This window comes from Pelodiscus sinensis, chromosome 32, assembly GCF_052426305.1.
Source record: "Pelodiscus sinensis isolate ZL-2025 chromosome 32, ASM5242630v1, whole genome shotgun sequence".
NCBI classification, from domain to species: domain Eukaryota; kingdom Metazoa; phylum Chordata; order Testudines; family Trionychidae; genus Pelodiscus; species Pelodiscus sinensis.
Window position 1 is genome coordinate 13,902,867 of NC_143083.1, and position 20,554 is coordinate 13,923,420.

General features: G+C 67.6%; 1 protein-coding gene across 1 annotated transcript; it reads right to left on the reverse strand.

The window, feature by feature from the left end:
- Positions 1-3,675: 3,675 nt before the first annotated feature.
- DIRAS1 (DIRAS family GTPase 1) lies at positions 3,676-20,336 on the reverse strand. The gene is made up of 2 exons (XM_075902736.2): positions 20,191-20,336; positions 3,676-8,021 (listed from the first exon to the last, which is right to left on the reverse strand). The coding sequence occupies exon 2, from the start codon at positions 7,995-7,997 to the stop codon at positions 7,401-7,403; it is 597 nt and encodes a 198-aa protein (XP_075758851.1). The 5' UTR covers positions 7,998-8,021; positions 20,191-20,336; the 3' UTR covers positions 3,676-7,400.
- Positions 20,337-20,554: the final 218 nt, after the last annotated feature.

Consider the following 20,554-nt stretch of genomic DNA (forward strand, 5'->3'; position numbering starts at 1 on the left):
CGGCACTCACACGTGGTCTCTCCTGCTTGGTCCCAGCCGGCTGGCTCTCTGGGGCAGCCGGGAACCCCACGGGGAGAGTGGGAGCCAAAGCCATCGCTGCCCCCCCAGATCTCTCCTCTGGGGCTGCAGCAGGCTGGATCTTTGGCTTCCTCCCTCAGGTGGCCAAGCCGGGTTCGACACAACCAGCGCAGAGACCCTGCTGGGCCGATGCCGGGGACAGAGACGAGCCGGTCCGTTCCCCCTGCTCCGGACAAGCCCGCCCGCAGCCCAGCTCTGGGGGACCAGGCCTCTCCGGCCCACCGGGCAGGGCCTCTGTTCTCCCTCCTCCAGCGCAGCAGCTGGCTCAGGCTTGGGGGCTGTTTGGCTTTGCAAAGTCTGCATGAGCTCCAGCCACAGACTGCAGGGCGGGGTGTGGACTCAGAAGCACCTGGGTCCTTCTGTCTCTCCTCCTGCCCCTGGCGGCGGGCGGGCGGCTGCTCCTGACACTGCACCTTGTGCGCTCACCTGCGGCTCCTGTCTGTCTGTCTCGGCCGCCTGCTGTCCCTCACCGGAAACAGCGATTGCGGGTGATTCCAGGCAGGGATTGTCTCTGAACAGCCCTCGGCTCTCTGGGGCCCTGGGCCTAGATTCACCCTGCCAGGCGCTACCCCAGTCCCAGGAATCAATCCCCCCGGATCACGCCCAGCAGCAGTGGAGCCCATGGACGGGCGTATGCAGCCAGGGCAACAGCTCAGCAAATCCATGGCCCCTTTTTGCCCCTTGCAGCTGATAGAAGCCTAGAACCAGAAGGGGTCTCCAGAGGTCGAGTCCAGTCCCCTGCCCTCACGGCAGGACCCAGCACCGTCTAGACCGTCCCTGCCAGGCGTCTGTCCAACCCGCTCTTAGCTATCTCCAGCGATGGAGACTCCACAACCCCTGGGCAATTGATCCCAGTGTTTCACCACCCGGACAGTTGGGAACTTTTTCCTGATGTCCAATCTCAACCTCCCTGGCTGCAATGGAAGCCCCTTGCTGCTTGATGTGCACACCTGTAGCACAGGTGAGCAGTGGGGGTTGGGCAGTGCTAATAGCCTCAGCGCTGCTAATGAGGAACAGGCAGCAGGGGCTGGGAGGAATAGATCACTCCAGGCCAATGTGGTTGCTTTTTGCTTCGGCCGGGTCACTCTCCAGCTGGGAGGGCAGCTGAGGCCTGATCCCGAGGGGGCTCTGCAGCAGCCTAAACCCCGGGGAAGCCCGTGGAGCTAAGCGGTGGAAGGGAGAGTTTGAGCCCTTTGTTCTTGCAATGTGGCCGGAAGGGCTGAGGCCTGCGGGGGTGTGGCTGGCGTTCCTAGGGGGAGGGACGGTGCCAGGCAGGACTGCCCGGCTGGGAACAGGGTCACGAGGCTGGATGCCAGCAAGGGCAGAGCAATCCCGCAAAGGCACCTTGAGGCGACAGAGGGGAGCCGGGACAGCAAGTGAGGGCCCCGTGGAAACCTGCAGCCAAACCCAGCTGGAGGGGGAGGCCTGGGCAGGGAGGAAGGAGGCCAGCGAGGGACTGAGGGGGGAGCTTGCAAGGGTGGGCAACGGGCCCTGTTCAGCGGCGGAGATGGGCGCCTCCCAGATCCCACCGGCGCCAGCCGCTGGGCCGTGACCCGGCAGAAGCCACCCCGCCGTGGCCGATACAGTTTGCAGATGGCACAAAACGAGGGGGCGTGGCCAGCCCCCAGGCGGGCGGGGCACCAATGCAGCGCGACCGAAGAGACTCGTATGCCGGGCGATGCGCCGTGGAGCGGGGCGGAGGGGAACCGCAGAGGGCAGGGCGCCGGTGCACCACCCTGCCCTGGGACGCGGCGGGGGGAGCCAGACGAGCTGACCGTGGGCTCCCCGGGCGGCCGGATGAGCCCGGGCCACGTTGGGAGGCGTGCGTAAGGGAAAGACAAATCGGAGCCGTGTGGCCGCTGCGGACAGGCGCTGTCTAGGGGCGCTGCAGGCGGGGGGGGCCCTGGCCGCTCGGGAAGGGCGGGGGGGCCGCAGCAGCTGCAGGCTGGGCCCACGGGGGGAGTTTTCCCGGGGGAGGGGAGGAGCGGTTGGACAAGCGGCCGGTGGCGGCCTGGCTCTGCCCTCGGGACGGTCCGGGGGAGGCGGACGAGCCGACCTCGACGGACCCTTCTGGCCTGGCAGGGGAGGGATCCGGGATCGTGGCCCCCGCTCACCTGGGCCCCCCTCCCCCACGTGCCAAAGCCGCCCGCTTCCAGCGCCCAGGGAGCAGATGGTTTCCATGGCAACAGGCCGAATGACGCATTCCCGCACCGCCAGCTCCTCTCCCCTCCGGGGACCCTGCCACCGCGCTGGCGGAGAGGGGGAGGGGCGGTGATTGGCACCTGCCGGGGCCTGGCACGGAGAGGGGCGGGGAGTGTGCGCAGCTGGGACAGTGACGCACGGGGGTGCACGCACACGCACGCCTCCTCACGGACAGGCACACGTGCCAGGGCGTGCACCCATGCCGGTGTCTCTTCACTCCCCCATCACACCCCTTCCCCTCTCGCCCTGCCTGCATCACACCCCTTCTCCTCCCCCTCCCCATCACACCCCGTCCCCTCGCCCTGCCCCATCACACCCCTTCCCTTCTCGCCCTGCCTGCATCACACCCCTTCTCCTCCCCCTGCCCCATCACACCCCTTCCCTTCTCGCCCTGCCTGCATCACACCCCTTCTCCTCCCCCTCCCCATCACACCCCGTCCCCTCGCCCTGCCCCATCACACCCCTTCCCTTCTCGCCCTGCCTGCATCACACCCCTTCTCCTCCCCCTGCCCCATCACACCCCTTCCCTTCTCGCCCTGCCTGCATCACACCCCTTCTCCTCCCCCTCCCCATCACACCCCGTCCCCTCGCCCTGCCCCATCACACCCCTTCCCTTCTCGCCCTGCCTGCATCACACCCCTTCTCCTCCCCCACCCCACCACCCCGTCCCCTCGCCCTGCCCCATCACACCCCTTCCCCTCTCGCCCTGCCCCCATCACACCCCCTTCTCCTCTCCGCCTGCCCCATCACAGCCCGTCCCCTCTCACCCTGCCCCTACATCTGGCCCCTGCACCTTGCCTGCTCCTGCCCCCAGGCACCCCACACAGGGGTTGTTGTTTGGGCAAATCACTGTCTCTCCCTCCCCACTGCCCCGCAGCTCTGGGGGGTTGGGTTTTTCTGGGGCAGGGTGATCCCGCAGGCCGGCGAGATGGGCGAGATGCCGGAGGCGCTGGCTCCGGGAAGTGGCCCCGGGCGACAGGCCCGCTGCGCCCCAGGCAGTAGCTGGGACTTGGCCACTGTGTCCAGGGCTGAGGGGGTGGCCCTGGGCCAGGTAATGGGGTGGCCCTGGGGCCCCCCGAGGCGCATTCCCGCTCCCGGGCTACAAGCCCAACGGAGCAGGGTGCCCCACAGTGGGGGCAGGGAGTCACCTCCTGCCTCGGGGCAAAGGACGCAGCCTCCGGGGCCCATTTGCCGGGGGGCTCTGGCAAGGCAGGCCGGGAGCCAGCTCAGACGGGCAAAGCCCGGCCCGGCCCCTCTCCGGTGGGCAGCGAGGCGCCGGATTGGGCCTGGCAGGGCTGCAGCGAGGGCGACAGACCCCGACCGACAGGGATTCCCGCCCTGTCCCCCGGAGCGGTTCCCAGCCAGCCGTGCGAGGAAGCAGCGCGCACACGGGCCTGCAGGAGTAACGGCTTTATTTCAGGAAGACTAGTTCTAGCAGAAAGGCTACATCGCCGCGCTCCTCCCTCTCGGCTCCCTCGTCGGTTGGTTTGAAAAAGCCCGTGCATGGGAGCTAGTGAGCGATCTCATGCTGGCGTCGGGGAGGCAGGAGGGGGACGTACAAGGCAAGGTACGAGAGTGGAGTTTCAAAGCACCATACACGAGTCGAGACAGCAGCCCCGTGGCTGGGCGCACGGCGTTATCCCGGACGGGTCAGAGCCTGGACAAACCTGCGGGGGCTCGGCTCTCGATACCAGACAGGCCAAGGGGCTGGGCCCAGGCCTGGCTCCCCCGTCAGAGTCTCGCTTCCTCGCCGGGGGCCGGCCAGCTCCCCTGGGGGGCTGCAATTCCTGAGGGATCGGCCTCCCGAGCGGGGCAGCTTCTCCACAGGCCGCTGGCTCAGACGCCGCCCGGGAACGCGGGAGGGACCGGGGCTTGGCAAAGCCGCGCCAGCCCCGGGGACGGCCATGGCCCCTCCCCTTAGCGCCCAGCCCCGCAGCTGGCCACTTGGACCCCCTGCGGGGGAGGCAGGAGCAGCTGGCGAACCCCACGTGCTGCCCAAGGTGGGGAGACCTCTAGTGCTTTGGGCGAGAACAGCCCTTGGGCACAAGGGAGCCCCCCGATCCTGCCCTGCCTGCCCGAGCGAGCGCCTGGATCCCTCGCTTCCTCCTCCAGCTGCACCCCCCACCCGCCTGGGCCCTCTCTGCTCAGACCCCTTACTGTGCACGTTTGCGGCTGGCTCCGAGTTCCCAGGGCTGGGTCGCCCTGCGGGGGTTCAGCGTCCCAGCCCATCCGCGGGGATTTACACCAGCAGGGCCTGGGCTGGGCTGCCCCGGGCAGATTTACCGCCCAAGGCTGCAGGCTCAAGGAGGCCAAATCCTGCCCCCCCCCTCACCCCCACCGGAGTGTCAGGGAGGGGGGCACGGGGTGAAGGCGGCTCAGAACGTCTCCCCTTCCCTGCTGCTTTGAATTTTGACTCTGCTGGTGTCTCCAGTCTCGGGGGCTGCCCCCCTACCCTCCGTGATGGCCCTGCACTGTCCCCTCCACCTGGCCGTGGCGATGTCCCAGGGGCATCTAGCGGTTATGGGGTGGGGGAGGGCACTGGGCCCAGTTCCAGACCCACCTGGCATGCAAGAGTTCCAAGACTCCGGCAGGCGGGGTGTGCATCAGGCCCAGCCTCCCTCCCAGGGCCCAGCCCCGCAAACCCAGGAGCACGCCCGCCAGCCCTCCCCACCGTTGTGCTAGGTCAGAGCTCAGGGGGAGTCCGACATGTTGTGCTTCAGCCGGCAGCTTCCAGGCCGTGAAAGGTGAAGGAGTCCGGGGGCGGGGGAGCTGGTGAGTGGGGGGTCTGAGCGCCAGGGCCCTGGCCACAGAGAGGGGGGCAGAGCTGTGGGTCAGCCTATCACAACCACCAGGGCTGGGTGCAGTTTGGCTCCAGCCAGGACGTGGCTGGGGGCCACCTCCCCCTCCCCCCCACAGAGCCCCTGCAGCCGTGGGAGCTGTTCAAAGCCCTGGGGCCCCATTGGGCAGGTCCATAGGGAGCGTGGGGCTAAAACAGCCCCGCCGTGGCTGCCCCCTGCAGTGCGTGGGGCTGTCCCGAGAGCAGAGCCGAGCCAGGGTGGGGGCCTCCGCTGCTGTGCATTGGTAGGGTGGCACCGGGAGAGCCGGGTGGAGGGTCTTTCTAAGCTGCCTGGCACCCCCGGGAGCAGACTCTGAGCCGTCTGTCACAGCTGGCTGGCCGGCTCACGGGGATTTGGTGTGGGGGGGCTAAGCGCAAAGGGTCCCCCCCCAGCCCTGTGCTTGATTCAGATGTCACGGGGCCGGACTGGGCCTCTCTGCTGGCTGAGGCCGCCGGGGGAGGCAGGCTGGGAAGCGCTGGAGCTCTCGAGCCAGATTTACCCACCATCCACAAAACGGGCACCTACGGCCCCTGCAGACGGGCGGGGGGGGGGGGGCGGGGGCATGCAAAAGGGGAAGGGTGGAAACCGGGGGTCCCAACGCACGCACTTGTGCACGCACCAAAAGGCAATCGAGCCTGCGGGGGCCTGTGTTTGCGTGCACGGGGCACGCCCTCCCCTCGCATAGTGCGAGCACAACAGCCTGGGTTGCACCCCACCCCCCCCAGTTGTGCAGGAAGAGCCGCCGGCTTGCACGCTGCTGGCACCGACAGTGGGGCTGGCAGCAGACAGGCCAAGGACAGCTCCCTGCAGGCTGCGACTCGGACCCAGCCGCTTGGAGCTCGGCCCCCGGGTACCCCGAAAATCCCACCCACAGCGTAAAAAGCAGCCGGCTCCAGGCTGCGTCCAACACGCCACGAGTCGCGGCTGGCACGCCGTCCTCCTCCGGCACCCCGGCCCGGCTCGATATGTGCTGATCCTGCAATCGCCTCCCCGCCCCCCCCCCCCTCGCGCCATGCTGGCATTCTGGCAACCGCAAAAGGCAAACGGGAGATGGGGGGGAGGAAACGACATGTCTCTGGCTACCCTGCCCCTGCATGAACAATTCCCTCCCCTACGGTTTGGTCTCTTCTTGCTGCTTCACCTGACCAGCCCCTCCTCGGACATGGGTTCCCAAACTGGGGGTGTGCCCCTCTGGGGGGGCGTGAAGAAATTTGGGGGGGGTGAGGCAACCCAGCCCCTCCCCATTAATTCCCCCCCCCAAGTTGTGCTGCTATTTTTGTTTTTTGGCCCTGGTCAGTTCCTCTTTTTTTTGCTCAACAAAGTTTGCTGTGGGGTGGGGGGGGTATGGGGGGAGAAGCATGAGGGTTTCTCAAAACTCAAAAAGGGGGCATGATGCTGAAAAGTTTGGGAACCGCTGTCCTAGGACCTGTGTCTCCTCCCTTTCACTTGGCCATGGCCAGCTAAACCTGCCTCCCGCCCATCCCGTGCATTGTGTCTCTCCCGGTTCACACAGCCAGGGCATCGGGCATCTCAGAGACCCCTCCTTCGAGCGCCCCCATGTCCTTGCCGGCTTCCCTCAGGGGCCGGCCCGCGTCCAGGGCTTGGTGCGGAGGCTGGTTGACCAACCAGCGTCTCTTGGAATGCGGGCGAACAAGCGGAGAGAGGCCCCTGGCCCAGCCGGGACTGTGGGATTGTGCCAGTCTGTGCGCCAGCCGGGACACGCCAAGCGCCCAGCGAGTCTGTCCAGGTCTCCGGGGAAGCGACGCCCATCAGACCCGCCCGCTGGGAATCGGGTGGGCTCCTTGGACCGGCAGGGACGGGTCTTGCGAAAGGCTCTGCTCCGTCGCCGCCGGGTCGGGGTCTCCGCCGTGTTCGGGAACCCAGCGAGGCCTGGCCCCCGCGCTGCTGCGGGAAGTCGGCAGGGTGCTCAGCGTTCTCTGCTCGCTTCGGGCCGGTCTCGTGAGCGTGGCCGCGAAGGGCTGGGGCTCCCGGCCCTGCTGGGTCCCCCCGGGGCGGTGGCCACCGCTGGAGCCAAACGCCGGAGCGGGGGGGAGGGAGGAGAGGCGGCGCGAACGGAGGAGTCTCCCCCTGCAGCGTTTCCTTGGCTCCCCCCCGCGGCCAAAGGACCCCCCGCCAATATTGCAGATCCCCCTTCCCGGGGCGGGGGCGGGGGCGGGGGCGTCGGAAAGGCCACGGGGGCCGGGCGCGGTCCCCAGAGCAGTCACAGTGAGAAGATGCAGCGAGGAGGGAGGGCGGGGGCGGCGGGAGGGCCAGTCCGGTGCGTTACATGAGGCTGCATTTCCCCTTGATTTTGTCTGTCCTCTTCTGCTTGCTGGACCGCTTGCCGTCGATGTTGAGGCTCATGTTCCTGCGCTTCTCCAGGTTGAGCAGCTCTTGGAAGAGCTCCTTGACGTTGTAGTTCATCTTGGCCGAGGTCTCCATGAAGGCGCATTTCCACTCCTTGGCCACGGCCTCCCCTTCCTTGGCCTCCACCTCCCGCTGGGTCTCGTCGCACTTGTTGCCCACCAGCATGATGGGGATGGTCTCCACGCTGCCCTTGATCTGCAGGATCTGCTGGTAGATGGGCTTCAGCTCCTCCAGGGACTGCCGGCTGGTGATGGAGAAGACCAGGATGAAGGCGTGGCCCTTGGAGATGGAGAGGCGCTGCATGGCCGGGAACTGGTGGCTGCCCGTGGTGTCCGTGATCTGCAGGGTGCAGACGCTCTTGTCACAGCTGATGACCTGCCGGTAGGTGTCCTCGATGGTGGGGATGTAGGTGTCCCGGAAGGTCCCCTTCACGAAGCGCAGCACCAGGGAGCTCTTGCCCACGCCGCCGGCGCCGAACACCACCACGCGGTAGTCGTTGCTCTGCTCCGGCATCTTGGTCCAGGGACGCGGACGTACCTGCAAGGGGGCGGGACAAAGGGAGAGAGGCAGAGTCACAGGGGAGGGCCGGCTCGCCGGGGTCGCCTGGGGAGGGTGAGACACTGGCAGTAGGCCCTGTGCGCCCGGGGTGGTGCACAGCGCACCTGCCCGATGGGCCCCAACCATCGGCACCCCCCCAGCTGTCCACTGCTCCAGATCGTCCCACTGGCCCTGCACCCCACCCGGGAACCTCCCGCCCTGTGTCCTGCCCCCCCTGGAACCTCCCACCCTACATCCCGCTACCGCCGGATCCTCCTGCCGGCCCTGTATCCCCCCGCTCCCCCCCCCGGGAACCTCCCACCCTACATCCCGCTACCGCCGGATCCTCCTGCCGGCCCTGTATCCCCCCGCTCCCCCCCCCGGGAACCTCCCACCCTACATCCCGCTACCCCCGGATCCTCCTGCCGGCCCTGTATCCCCCCCGCCCCCCCGGGAACCTCCCACCCTACATCCCGCTACCCCCGGATCCTCCTGCCGGCCCTGTGTCCCCCCGCCCTCCCGGGAACCTCCCACCCTACATCCCGCTACCCCCGGATCCTCCTGCCGGCCCTGTGTCCCCCCGCCCCCCCGGGAACCTCCCACCCTACATCCCGCTACCCCCGGATCCTCCTGCCGGCCCTGTGTCCCCCCGCCCCCCCCGGGAACCTCCCACCCTACATCCCGCTACCCCCGGATCCTCCTGCCGGCCCTGTGTCCCCCCGCCCCCCCCCCCGGGAACCTCCCACCCTACATCCCGCTACCCTCGGATCCTCCCTGTATCCCCCGCCCCCCCCGGGAACCTCCCACCCTACATCCCGCTACCCCCGGATCCTCCTGCCGGCCCTGTGTCCCCCCCCCCCCCCCCGGGAACCTCCCACCCTACATCCCGCTACCCCCGGATCCTCCCTGTATCCCCCCCGCCCCCCCGGGAACCTCCCACCCTACATCCCGCTACCCCCGGATCCTCCCTGTATCCCCCCCGCTCCCTCCCCCCCGCCCCCCCGGGAACCTCCCACCCTCCCACCCTACATCCCGCTACCCCCGGATCCTCCCTGTATCCCCCCCGCCCCCCCGGGAACCTCCCACCCTACATCCCGCTACCCCCGGATCCTCCCTGTATCCCCCCCCCCCCGGGATCCTCCCACCCTACATCCCGCTACCCCCGGATCCTCCCTGTATCCCCCCCCCCCCGGGAACCTCCCACCCTACATCCCGCTACCCCCGGATCCTCCCTGTATCCCCCCCGCCCCCCCGGGAACCTCCCACCCTACATCCCGCTACCCCCGGATCCTCCTGCCGGCCCTGTGTCCCCCCGCCCCCCCGGGAACCTCCCACCCTACATCCCGCTACCCCCGGATCCTCCTGCCGGCCCTGTGTCCCCCCGCCCCCCCCGGGAACCTCCCACCCTACATCCCGCTACCCCCGGATCCTCCTGCCGGCCCTGTATCCCCCGCCCCCCCCCCCGGGAACCTCCCACCCTACATCCCGCTACCCCCGGATCCTCCTGCTGGCCCTGTGTCCCCCCGGCCCCCCCGGGAACCTCCCACCCTACATCCCGCTACCCCCGGATCCTCCCTGTATCCCCCCCGCCCCCCCGGGAACCTCCCACCCTACATCCCGCTACCCCCGGATCCTCCTGCCGGCCCTGTGTCCCCCCGCCCCCCCAGGAACCTCCCACCCTACATCCCGCTACCCCCGGATCCTCCCTGTATCCCCCCCGCTCCCCCAGGAACCTCCCACCCTACATCCCGCTACCCCCGGATCCTCCTGCCGGCCCTGTGTCCCCCCGCCCCCCCGGGAACCTCCCACCCTACATCCCGCTACCCCCGGATCCTCCTGCCGGCCCTGTGTCCCCCCCCCCCCCCCGGGAACCTCCCACCCTACATCCCGCTACCCCCGGATCCTCCCTGTATCCCCCCCGCCCCCCCGGGAACCTCCCACCCTACATCCCGCTACCCCCGGATCCTCCTGCCGGCCCTGTGTCCCCCCGCCCCCCCAGGAACCTCCCACCCTACATCCCGCTACCCCCGGATCCTCCTGCCCCCCCCCCCCCCGGGAACCTCCCACCCTACATCCCGCTACCCCCCGCCCCCCCGGGAACCTCCCACCCTACATCCCGCTACCCCCGGATCCTCCTGCCGGCCCTGTATCCCCCCCCCCCGCCCCCCCGGGAACCTCCCACCCTACATCCCGCTACCCCCGGATCCTCCTGCCGGCCCTGTATCCCCCTCTGGGAACCTCCCACCCTACATCCCGCTACCCCCGGATCCTCCCTTTATTCCTCCTCGCCCCCCTGGAACCTCCCACCCTGCGTCCTACACCCCTGGAACCTTCCACCAGCTCTCTGCCCCCGCCCCCAAAACCTCCTGCCCTGTGTCCCACACCCCCCGGTCCTGCACTCCACCCCTAGAACTTCCCACTGGGCCTGTGTCCCACTAGCCCCGGAACCTCCCGCTGGCCCTGTATCCCGCCCACCTGGAACCACCCTATTTCACAGAAGGGAAACTGAGGCACAGAAAGCCCACTCTTTGGAAGGTATTTAGGTGCCTAAGCCCCTGCGTAACTTGCCAGGGCCACGGAAGGCACCAGCCGCTCCCCTAGCCCCAAAAGCAACTTTCCTCTCGGCTTGTGGGTACTTCGGCCACGTGCCCATCGGGTCCCCAAGTGCGCCCCACGGGGCTCCCTCCCCGTTCCTTCCTTCCCCAGCGGCAGCTCCCCCCGCCCTGGAACACTGAACCCCCCAGGCTGCAGTTCTGTGCCCCCCCCCCGCCCCGCGGGCAGCCCCACTCCGCCATGGGGGTTTGGTTTCTAGCCACTCCAGCCAGCAACGGGGGGCGGGGAGGGGCCGGCAGTCCTGCACCGTGGGTCAGGCCTGCCCAGCTGTTTTAGTGATTTAAAAGGAAAAAGGCGGTGACGGGGGGGGGGGGCTGCAATTAGGGAGGGGGGGTCTTTCAAATTCCCTTCTCCTTGCCATCAAGGGCCCGTTGGGTGCGATTCACCCCTCGGCAAAGCCTTGGCTCCCAGCCCCCCACTTCATCTCCAGCCCTGGGGGGGAGGGCTGGCGGGTTAGCGCCCAGAAGCCTTGACTCCCCCCTCCCCCACGCACTGCCGCCCCCCTGCGGGGGAGGCCCAGCGCACAAGCACCGTGCCGGCCGCGTGCCCTTGCAGCGTCCTTGCTGGCATCGCCCCCGCTGAGAAAGCCCCGGGCACCTGCCCCAGCCCAGAGAACAAGCCGGCTGCGGTGCCCGGCCCCGCCTGGCCGCCCGGGGGGCCCTACCCAAGAATAGAGCAGCTCGTCCTATTTTTAGAAGACGCCCCTGTGCGGCCATATGGCCGGGGCTGCCACCGGCCCCGCAGCTTAGCCAGGCGATCGCAGCGTTGGAAGGGGCCGGGCTGGCTGGCTGCAGGCCCCGGTGGCCACAGGGGGCCCTGGCACATTGCCAATGCGGGTCAGCCGGCGGCATCGCCGTGCCAGGGGACACGAGAGCGTGGGGGGCTCAGGCCAGGAGCAGGAGGAAGGGCCCCCCCGCACTAACCAGCTGGGGAATTGAACTCGCGGACACTCGGGGGCCTGGGACCGCTGGAGAGCCAGCTCCCCTCTCTGCCCGGCGGCCCGTGCAGGGCGAATCCAGCTTGGGAATGATCAGAGCAAAGGGCCTCGTTAAACCCCCTCCGGACTCCGCCCTGCCCTGGCTGGCTCTGCTGATGTGTGTGGGGGGGAGGCCGCTGGGACACCGGGGGGCTTTTTGCCCCCCAACTTTCCTAAGCCCTCTCCCCAGGGGAGCCGCTCAGAGCCAGGGGGTCTCCGTGCAGATCCAGGAGACACGCCCTGTGCTCGCTCTGACGGAGACGTTCCATTTGCCCTTGCCTGCCCGGGTCCCGGAAGGTGACTTTCGACTCAGTCTAAGCGTTCTGCCCTCCCGCAGGGAGACTCGCAGGGACAGCGACGGCTTCTTCCTCGCCAGCAGTGTCACATCCCTCCTGGGTCAGCAAAGTCTTGCCCCGTTCTTTGTACTTCAACACTGGGAACAAAGGGACAGACTCCTCCGGGCCTGTCCGGTCACTTACACCAGTGCTAAAAGACTGCAAGGGCCTGTCGGACTGGGAGCAGCACTGAAACGACTACACGACATTTTTTTCCATCCACGTGTGGAATAAATTTTATTCTGTGCACCAAGGCAGGTGTAGATGTGCACCACCTGGAGAACCACACGCTGCTGGCGGGGAGCGCTCTGCTCATCAGCCGGGTGGCATTTGGATTTCTCTTGGGTGGGCGCCCAAGCGCTCAGCTGACAGGGAATGCTGCCACGAAGCTGAAGAAAATGGGACCCACATTTTCTCCAGCCAGAGCTGCTGGTCCGGGACAGACTCCTGCTGCGAGCACAGGATGCTCAGACGCCCCAGAAGAGATCAGGGCCCCGTCGTGCACAGACGCAGCGAGAGGCAGGCCCTGCCCCAAAGAGCTCGCTGCTTAACTAGACAAACCAGAGAAGGCGTGGGGGACTTATCGGGGTGTGAACAGGTAACTGGTTACCCGGGAAGCATCACCCTTAACAAGTATTAACTGAACAAGGGTTAACCGGGACCCCCATGGGGGGGGCGGCACAGGAGGGGAGGGAGGCTGGCAGCAGAAGTCAGCAGTCCGGGAGGGGGTCCCGCTAATCGGTCCATCCTACCGTGTAACCGGTGAACCGACTAAGCAGGATTTTACACCCCCGCGGAGCTGACATCCAGAGTCCTGGTGCTCACCACAGGCTCCGCTGCCTCGCGTCGCTTCCATCTAACACCGGGATTTTATTCATGCCACCCCGAGCCGCGCCGGCTGCACGCAGGCCCGACTCCGGCACACACGCCAGGCGCAGAGCTGCTGCATAAGCAGCTGCCATTTTCACACGCACGTTCGTGCCTGTTCCAAAGAGTCTTTCGCAGCCCCCGTCGCTCAGCCGCTTGCGAGCCCCGGGGACAGCGTGAACAACAACAGCCCCCTCGGGAGCTGCGGTTAATCACCCCTCCGGTGGATTGCATTACCCAGCCGCCCCGAATCCCGCCGAGATGCTTCCTACCCTCAGAAACGTCCCTCGGCCACGGAAGGAGATCGCTCCCAAGAACAGAGCGCACTGGCCGGTCTGATCCCCGGGCGTTTACGCCGACGCACGTCAGGAGCAACTCCAGGGAAGTGAGCGAAGGGTCCCGGGGTAAAGCCAGTCAGAGCGAACAGGGACGTCGGAAACCGGGCAGGTTTGGGGAGGAGGGAACGTGCCAACGCTGCTCTGCCCTGCAAATTGCACCTGACTGGGCAGCAGTGTGGTCTAGTGGGTAGAGCACTGATGTAGGAATATGGACACTTGCGTCTATTTCTCTGCCCTGCCACTGACCTGGTGGTGACCTTGGGCAAGTCACATCACTGCCACGCCTCAGTTTCCCCATCTGTGCAAGAGACTGACACTGGCTGCGTAAAGCGCGAGGGCACACCCGGAACACGGGCGTCTCCACTGCAGCTGGGAGCGAGCCGGAGGGACAGACTCGAGCTGGTGCACTACGGAGAGCGGCACCGGGACGTCACGACTCCCTTGGGGAGACAGGCTAGCGTGGCCAAATTTCCCGTGGTCCCAGAAAGTTTGTTCACAGCCCCCAGGCCTGGCTCGCAGGGTTCTGGGCTGTTACTTAGCTCTAGTTTTCCCCCTGGTGTCTTCTCAGCGCCCAGGGAGCAGGGGCCGTGCTGGTCGTGCTGCTAGACAACACTGACCTCCGGTGGCCTGGGAAATCCTCTGGTTCGGCCGCTCGGGTCCCCAGGGTGCCGGTCTAGAGAGGTTCAACGTGGAGATTCCCAGACGGGTGCCGAAACGCGTACATTGCCCAGCCCCAGCGCTCAGTGTAGACAGGGGCGGCGAACGTCACGTCCCCCCAGCTGGCCTCCAAGGGACTGTGAACCGGAGCACGTCCCAGCCTGCCCCGGGGACCGGCTCCCCCTCGCCCTGCAGTGGTGGTGAAACGCCACCGGGCCCAGGGGCGAATGCCGTGCAGCCGATTCGCACGGGTGTGAACGGCAGCGCAAGGAGCAGGTGCCCTGAGAATCAAGCCCAGACCTTTGCTGACCCAGACGTGCCTCCAGCAAGGGGATCTACCAGGCAAGTGGAGACAGCGACTGGGTGGGAGGCTCCCTTTGTCAGTAACACACCGACCTGAGCCCAAGGCAGAGCCGGGCGGGGACTCATTTCCCCTGCCCCAGGCGGGGGCCCTTGCTATGGGGCTTGAACCAAGTGCTTCTCCCAGACACCCCCTCCCAAGGGCACCAGCTGCAACCTGCCTCCCCCTGACTGTCAGCTACTGTCACGAGTTTGCGCGGTCTCAGCCCTTCCTCTCAGGGCCTCCTGATCACAGAGACAAACCCGCATCAGCACCGCCGGCCAGACTCTCCTAAGACCACAGCACCTTCCGCTCCGTCCCCCTGCCACTGAGAGCAACGGAGAACCCCTCCCTTCTATCCCCCATAGAGAACAATGGCAAATTCACCACCCCTCCCCCATTACAATGGAGAATCCCCCCCCCCCGAAATTAGCAACAATGGAGACTTCACCACCCCTCCCCCATTACGATGGAGAATCCCCCCCCCCCCGAAATTAGCAACAATGGAGACTTCACCACCCCTCCCCCATTACGATGGAGACTCACTGGAGAACAATGGTGAATTCCCTCCCGCCCCCGCCCCAAACAATGGGGAATTGACCGAGAACAATGGGAGCTGAGGGCCTACGAACCTCCTACGGAGAAGGGCCAACCCAGAGGGGAGGATGGGGACAAGGGGGATAACCCTTTGTCACTCCCCAGCGCTAGGGCCGATGCAGGCTGAAGGCCCCTCCATCCGCCAGCTGGCTGAGGCAGGCTCCCTCCCGGGATGCTCTCAAAACCTCCGTGCGCGTCCCTGCCAGCGCTGGGGAGGGAGATCTGTTTTGGAAAAGTCTCCCCGTGCACCTGACACCTCTCTAGCGGGTTTAATTCCCAGTCTGGCGGCTTCCCCTTTGGTGTATTTAACCCATCACTGGCTAGGCCTTTTCTCTCGTTAATATCTTGCCAGTGACAGACAGACCCAGGAAAGACAGACCCAAGCTTGTGGCAAAGCATTATTGTTCAACAGCTGCTGCGCTCCAGCCCAGAGGTGGCTGCATGTTCGTGGTGGGTGAGGTGATCGCTTAGAGGCAAAAGGGGGGAGGGGAATCCACGATCCTATTGCGGGGGGAGTTGGTTTGGCGGTTCATCCGCGCAGGAATCTACCTGCCTGCCCTGTCCTGTGCCGCCCCCACCCCCCGCAGCTCCTATCCTCAGCCGCTCTCCTGAGCAGAACACCAGCGGCCTCCAAGCCTGAAACGGGCTTTCAACTCGCGACCGGCTCAGCCTGGCCTCAAAACGAGCGGGTACGACTGGGCAGCCCCGCTGGTTGGGATCTTGGGCAGCTCCCCCGGAGCAGGGGGGAATCCCTCGGCAGATGCCAGGGATGTGATGGGTGACGATCAGGGCAAGGCAAAGGCGGGGGGGGAGGGGATGCTGCTATTCTGGACCCGAGATGCCGAGCACTGAGCCATCTGAATGACCCAGGCTACACAGGGTACACAGAGCGCGTTAGAAAGCCCGGGCAGAGGCCGTGTTGCTGGGGGGCAGGGGAGAGGAGGGGAGGGCATTTGGCTAGGAGCCAGCCGACCTGTGGGCTAGTTTCAGCTCTGCCTCTCCCTTGCGGGGCGACCTTGGGCAGGTCACGGCACTGCACGGTGCCTCAGTTTCCCTCCTGGCCTTCATCTCATCCATTTCGATGGTCAGCTCTTCGGCGGAGGCACTGCCTCTCTCTGTGTGTGCGCAGCGCCCGGCACAACGGGGCCCTGATCTCAGCCGGGGCAGGGCCTGTCTCTCGCTGTGTCTGTCCTCACCCGGCCCCACGGGGCCCTGATCTCAGCCGGGGCAGGGCCTGTCTCTCGCTGTGTCTGTCCTCACCCGGCCCCACGGGGCCCTGATCTCAGCCGGGGCAGGGCCTGTCTCTCGCTGTGTGTGCGCAGCGCCCGGCCCAACGGGGCCCTGATCTCAGCCGGGGCAGGGCCTGTCTCTCGCTGTGTCTGTGCAGCGCCCGGCCCAACGGGGCCCTGATCTCAGCCGGGGCAGGGCCTGTCTCTCGCTGTGTCTGTGCAGCACCCGGCCCCACGGGGCCCTGATCTCAGCCGGGGCAGGGCCTGTCTCTCGCTGTGTCTGTCCTCACCCGGCCCCACGGGGCCCTGATCTCAGCCGGGGCAGGGCCTGTCTCTCGCTGTGTCTGTCCTCACCCGGCACAACGGGGCCCTGATCTCAGCCGGAGCAGGGCCTGTCTCTCGCTGTGTCTGTGCAGCGCCCGGCACAACGGGGCCCTGATCTCAGCCGGGGCAGGGCCTGTCTCTCGCTGTGTCTGTCCTCACCCGGCACAACGGGGCCCTGATCTCAGCCGGGGCAGGGCCTGTCTCTCGCTGTGTCTGTCCTCACCCGGCCCCACGGGGCCCTGATCTCAGCCGGGGCAGGGCCTGTCTCTCGCTGTGTCTGTCCTCACCCGGCCCCACGGGGCCCTGATCTCAGCCGGGGCAGGGCCTGTCTCTCGCTGTGTCTGTCCTCACCCGGCCCCACGGGGCCCTGATCTCAGCCGGGGCAGGGCCTGTCCCTCGCTGTGTCTGTGCAGCGCCCGGCACAACGGGGCCCTGATCTCAGCCGGGGCAGGGCCTGTCTCTCGCTGTGTCTGTGCAGCACCCGGCCCCACGGGGCCCTGATCTCAGCCGGGGCAGGGCCTGTCTCTCGCTGTGTCTGTCCTCACCCGGCACAACGGGGCCCTGATCTCAGCCGGGGCAGGGCCTGTCTCTCGCTGTGTCTGTCCTCACCCGGCACAACGGGGCCCTGATCTCAGCCGGGGCAGGGCCTGTCTCTCGCTGTGTCTGTCCTCACCCGGCCCCACGGGGCCCTGATCTCAGCCGGGGCAGGGCCTGTCTCTCGCTGTGTCTGTCCTCACCCGGCCCCACGGGGCCCTGATCTCAGCCGGGGCAGGGCCTGTCTCTCGCTGTGTCTGTCCTCACCCGGCCCAACGGGGCCCTGATCTCAGCCGGGGCAGGGCCTGTCTCTCGCTGTGTCTGTGCAGCACCCGGCCCAACGGGGCCCTGATCTCAGCCGGGGCAGGGCCTGTCTCTCGCTGTGTCTGTGCAGCACCCGGCCCAACGGGGCCCTGATCTCAGCCGGGGCAGGGCCTGTCTCTCGCTGTGTCTGTGCAGCACCCGGCCCCACGGGGCCCTGATCTCAGCCGGGGCAGGGCCTGTCTCTCGCTGTGTCTGTGCAGCACCCGGCCCAACGGGGCCCTGATCTCAGCTGGGGACTCTAGGAGCTGCCTTCATAATAAACAACATTTTGCCCTTGGTGCAGAATGGTCGTGTCTGGTCCACGAGGGACTGGCCTGACCGCGAGCAGCTAACACATTTAGGATTAGGTCCGAATCCTCAAAGGGATTTAGGTGCTTCCTTCCCATTGATTCCTATGGGAGTCAGGTGCCTAAATATTGGGAGGGCCTTATGCCTCGGTTTCCCATCTGTGCAATGGGCACAATAGCCCTGCCCTGCTGGCATGGGGGGTAAATACTTCAGCGATTGCTGGGCGCTCGGGCCCGTGGTACCGGAGAGAGACAGAAGCACCTCAGATGGGAAGCTGGTCTTGCCCGCCGGGCGACACCAGCCTCTGGCCCCCAGGTTTCTCCACCCCCCGGTGACGAGGTGACCGAAGCAGGGAGAGCTCATGGGGTCCCAGTGATGCCCCCCAGCCCCGAGGCCTCGCTCCCTCCCTGCTCCGCAGACACCGCCCGGCTCCCTCGGACCAGGTGCTGGGTGCAGCGATGGGCTGGGCACATTGCTGCAAACGGCTGCCGAGGTACGTTCCGAGGGGAGCAAAGCCCCTGGCCGGTGGCAGAATCAGCGACCCTCACGTTACAGACAATTACCAGGCGAGCCTCAGTTCATCCAGGGCGGGTGGGATCAGAGGCACCCCAGCCCTCCCCACCCCAGCCCTCCCCACCCCGGCCGCCCCACCCCGGCCGCAGAATCCGCCAGAGGGCAAGTTTTGGGAGCTTAGAGCAACTCCTGGCGATTAACTCTCCAAAGCCACTTCCCTGGGGGGCGGAAGGGGGGGACATGGCCAGGAAGGGGGGCTGCCCCTGGACCCACCTTCCTCAGCAGGCCGTCGGGTCAAACCCTGTGCTTCAAGGTGTGTGTGTCCCTCTAGGTATGTACACAGAGACAGGTTTAGATACACACAAGCACATGGATATGCCCTCTAGATACACAGCCGTGTGACACGTATGTCTATACACAGAGCGCGCTAATACATGTGGATCTGCTGTGTACATAGCCCCCCCCCCCCACACACACACCCCACCTGCTTCCACACACGTACGCACCTTTTCAGCCGCCCCGAGGGCCTGCGCAGGGCTCATCCTGCTGCGCCTGCTTTTGTTCACGCACCAAAACAAAACCCACCTTGACCGCAGCCCTCCCTGGCGGCTCCCCTTCCCCTTCGTTAGCTCCCCCCCCCCCCCCGATTAGGAAAGGACGTGGGAAGGAGTCATGGAAGGGTTTGATCTGGGGGGTGCCCGGCACCGGCGGAGCTGGCGCGGTTCCAGGTTCTTTGGCTCGCCTGGCGCCGGAGGGCGGGCTGGGCGAGGGGCGCTTGGCCCCGGTGACAGGACTGCTCCTCCCGGGGGGCGTGAGGAAGCGCTGGCGGAGGACGAGGCACGCGGGATGGGCTGGCGCTCCAGGCCTCGCAGTCCCGGGGGAGACGGCACGCGAGGGGGGGAGGAGGAGAGAGCAGAGCCAGCCAGCGCGCTACCACAATCCAGCCCCAAGCCCATCTCTGCACCTCGGCACACGCCGCGGGGCTGCCCTGTGCAGGGACATCTCCCCCCCACGCGCCGCGGTGCCTCTCCGGCCGCAAAGGTAGAGGTGTGCTAGGAATGCAGGACTGCAGAGAGGGGCGCACCCGGTCAGACCGCGGGGGGGGGGGGGTGACGTGGGATGGCTGGCGGGATGGAGAGAAGGGACTGGATACAGAGCGGGGTGTGGGGACGGGGGGGGTGTGAGGGTAGGTGGATAGAGGGGCTCTGAGGATGGGAGGGAGAAAATGGGGATGGGGTCTGAGGATGGGGCACACGGGAGGGCAGAGGAGTCTAAGGATGGGGATGGGGCAGAGAGAGTCTGAGGATGGGGGGCAGGGAAATGGGGAGGGGCAGAGGGGTCTGAGGATGGGAGGAAGGGAAATGGGGGGGCAGAAGGGTCTGGGGATGGGGGGCAGGGGGAATGGGGGGCAGAGGGGTCTGGGGATGGGGGGGGGGGGGGCAGAGGGGTCTGGGGATGGGGGCAGGGGAAATGGGGGGCAGAGGGGTCTGAGGATGGGGGCAGGGGAGGGGTGGGGGGCAGAGGATGGGGGAGGGGAAATGGGGGGCAGGGGTCTGGGGATGGGGGCAGGGAAATGGGGGGCAGAGGGGTCTGGGGATGGGGGGGGAAAGGGGGGGGGGAGAGGGAATGGGGGGGGGGGGGCAGAGGGGTCTGGGGATGGGGGGGAGGGGCGGGGGCGGAGGGGTGGGGGGGCAGGGAAATGGGGGGCAGGGGTCTGATGGGGGATGGGGGGGGGGCCAGGGGGGGCAGGGGAGGGGGGGCAGGGGAGTGGGGGGGCAGGGAGGGGTCTGGGGATGAGGGGGGCAGGGGAAATGGGGGGCAGGGGGGCAGCAGGGGTCCGAGGATGGGAGGGGGGGGCAGAGGGGTCTGAGGATGGGGGCAGGAGAAATGGGGGGCAAGGGGTCTGAGGGGGGGCAGGAGAAAGGGGGGGCAGGGGTCGAGGATGGGGCGGGGGGGGGAGGGGGATGGGGCGGGGGGGGCAGAGGGGTCCGAGGATGGGGCAGGGGAAAGGGGCGGGGGCGGAGGGGTCCGAGGATGGGGCAGGGGAAAGGGGCGGGGGCGGAGGGGTCCGAGGATGGGGCAGGGAAAAGGGGCGGGGGCGGAGGGGTCCGAGGATGGGGCAGGGAAAAGGGGGCGGGGGCGGAGGGGTCCGGGGCTCTGCAGACGGGGGGGCCCGAGGTCGGGGGCTCCCGCCCGCCCGCCCCCTCTGAAGACTCGTCGCGGCGCCGCCTTACCGTGCGCCCGGCCGCCCGCGGGGGCTCTGCTCATGGGGCAGCGGCTCCTCCCTGCCCGCCCGGCGCGGCCCCAGCTCTGCGCACCGAGCCGGCTGGCGAGCGCCTGACACCGGCCGCCGCGGCGCGCAAACTCCGCCCCCGGCCGCTGGCGCAAGGCGGGTGCTGCAGCCCCCACGGGGCGCGGGGGGGGGGGGGGGTTACTAGCCCCCCCGGCAGCAGGGGGGCTGCCCCCCCGCGTGGCGCCCGCCGGGCCTAGGGCAGCCCCGGAGCCGGCGGGGGGGAGCCCCGGGCAGCCAGCGGGGAGGGGAGCCCAAAGAACCGGGTGACCTTGCTGGAAGCTGCTTCCCGGGTTCACCTGGCGCCC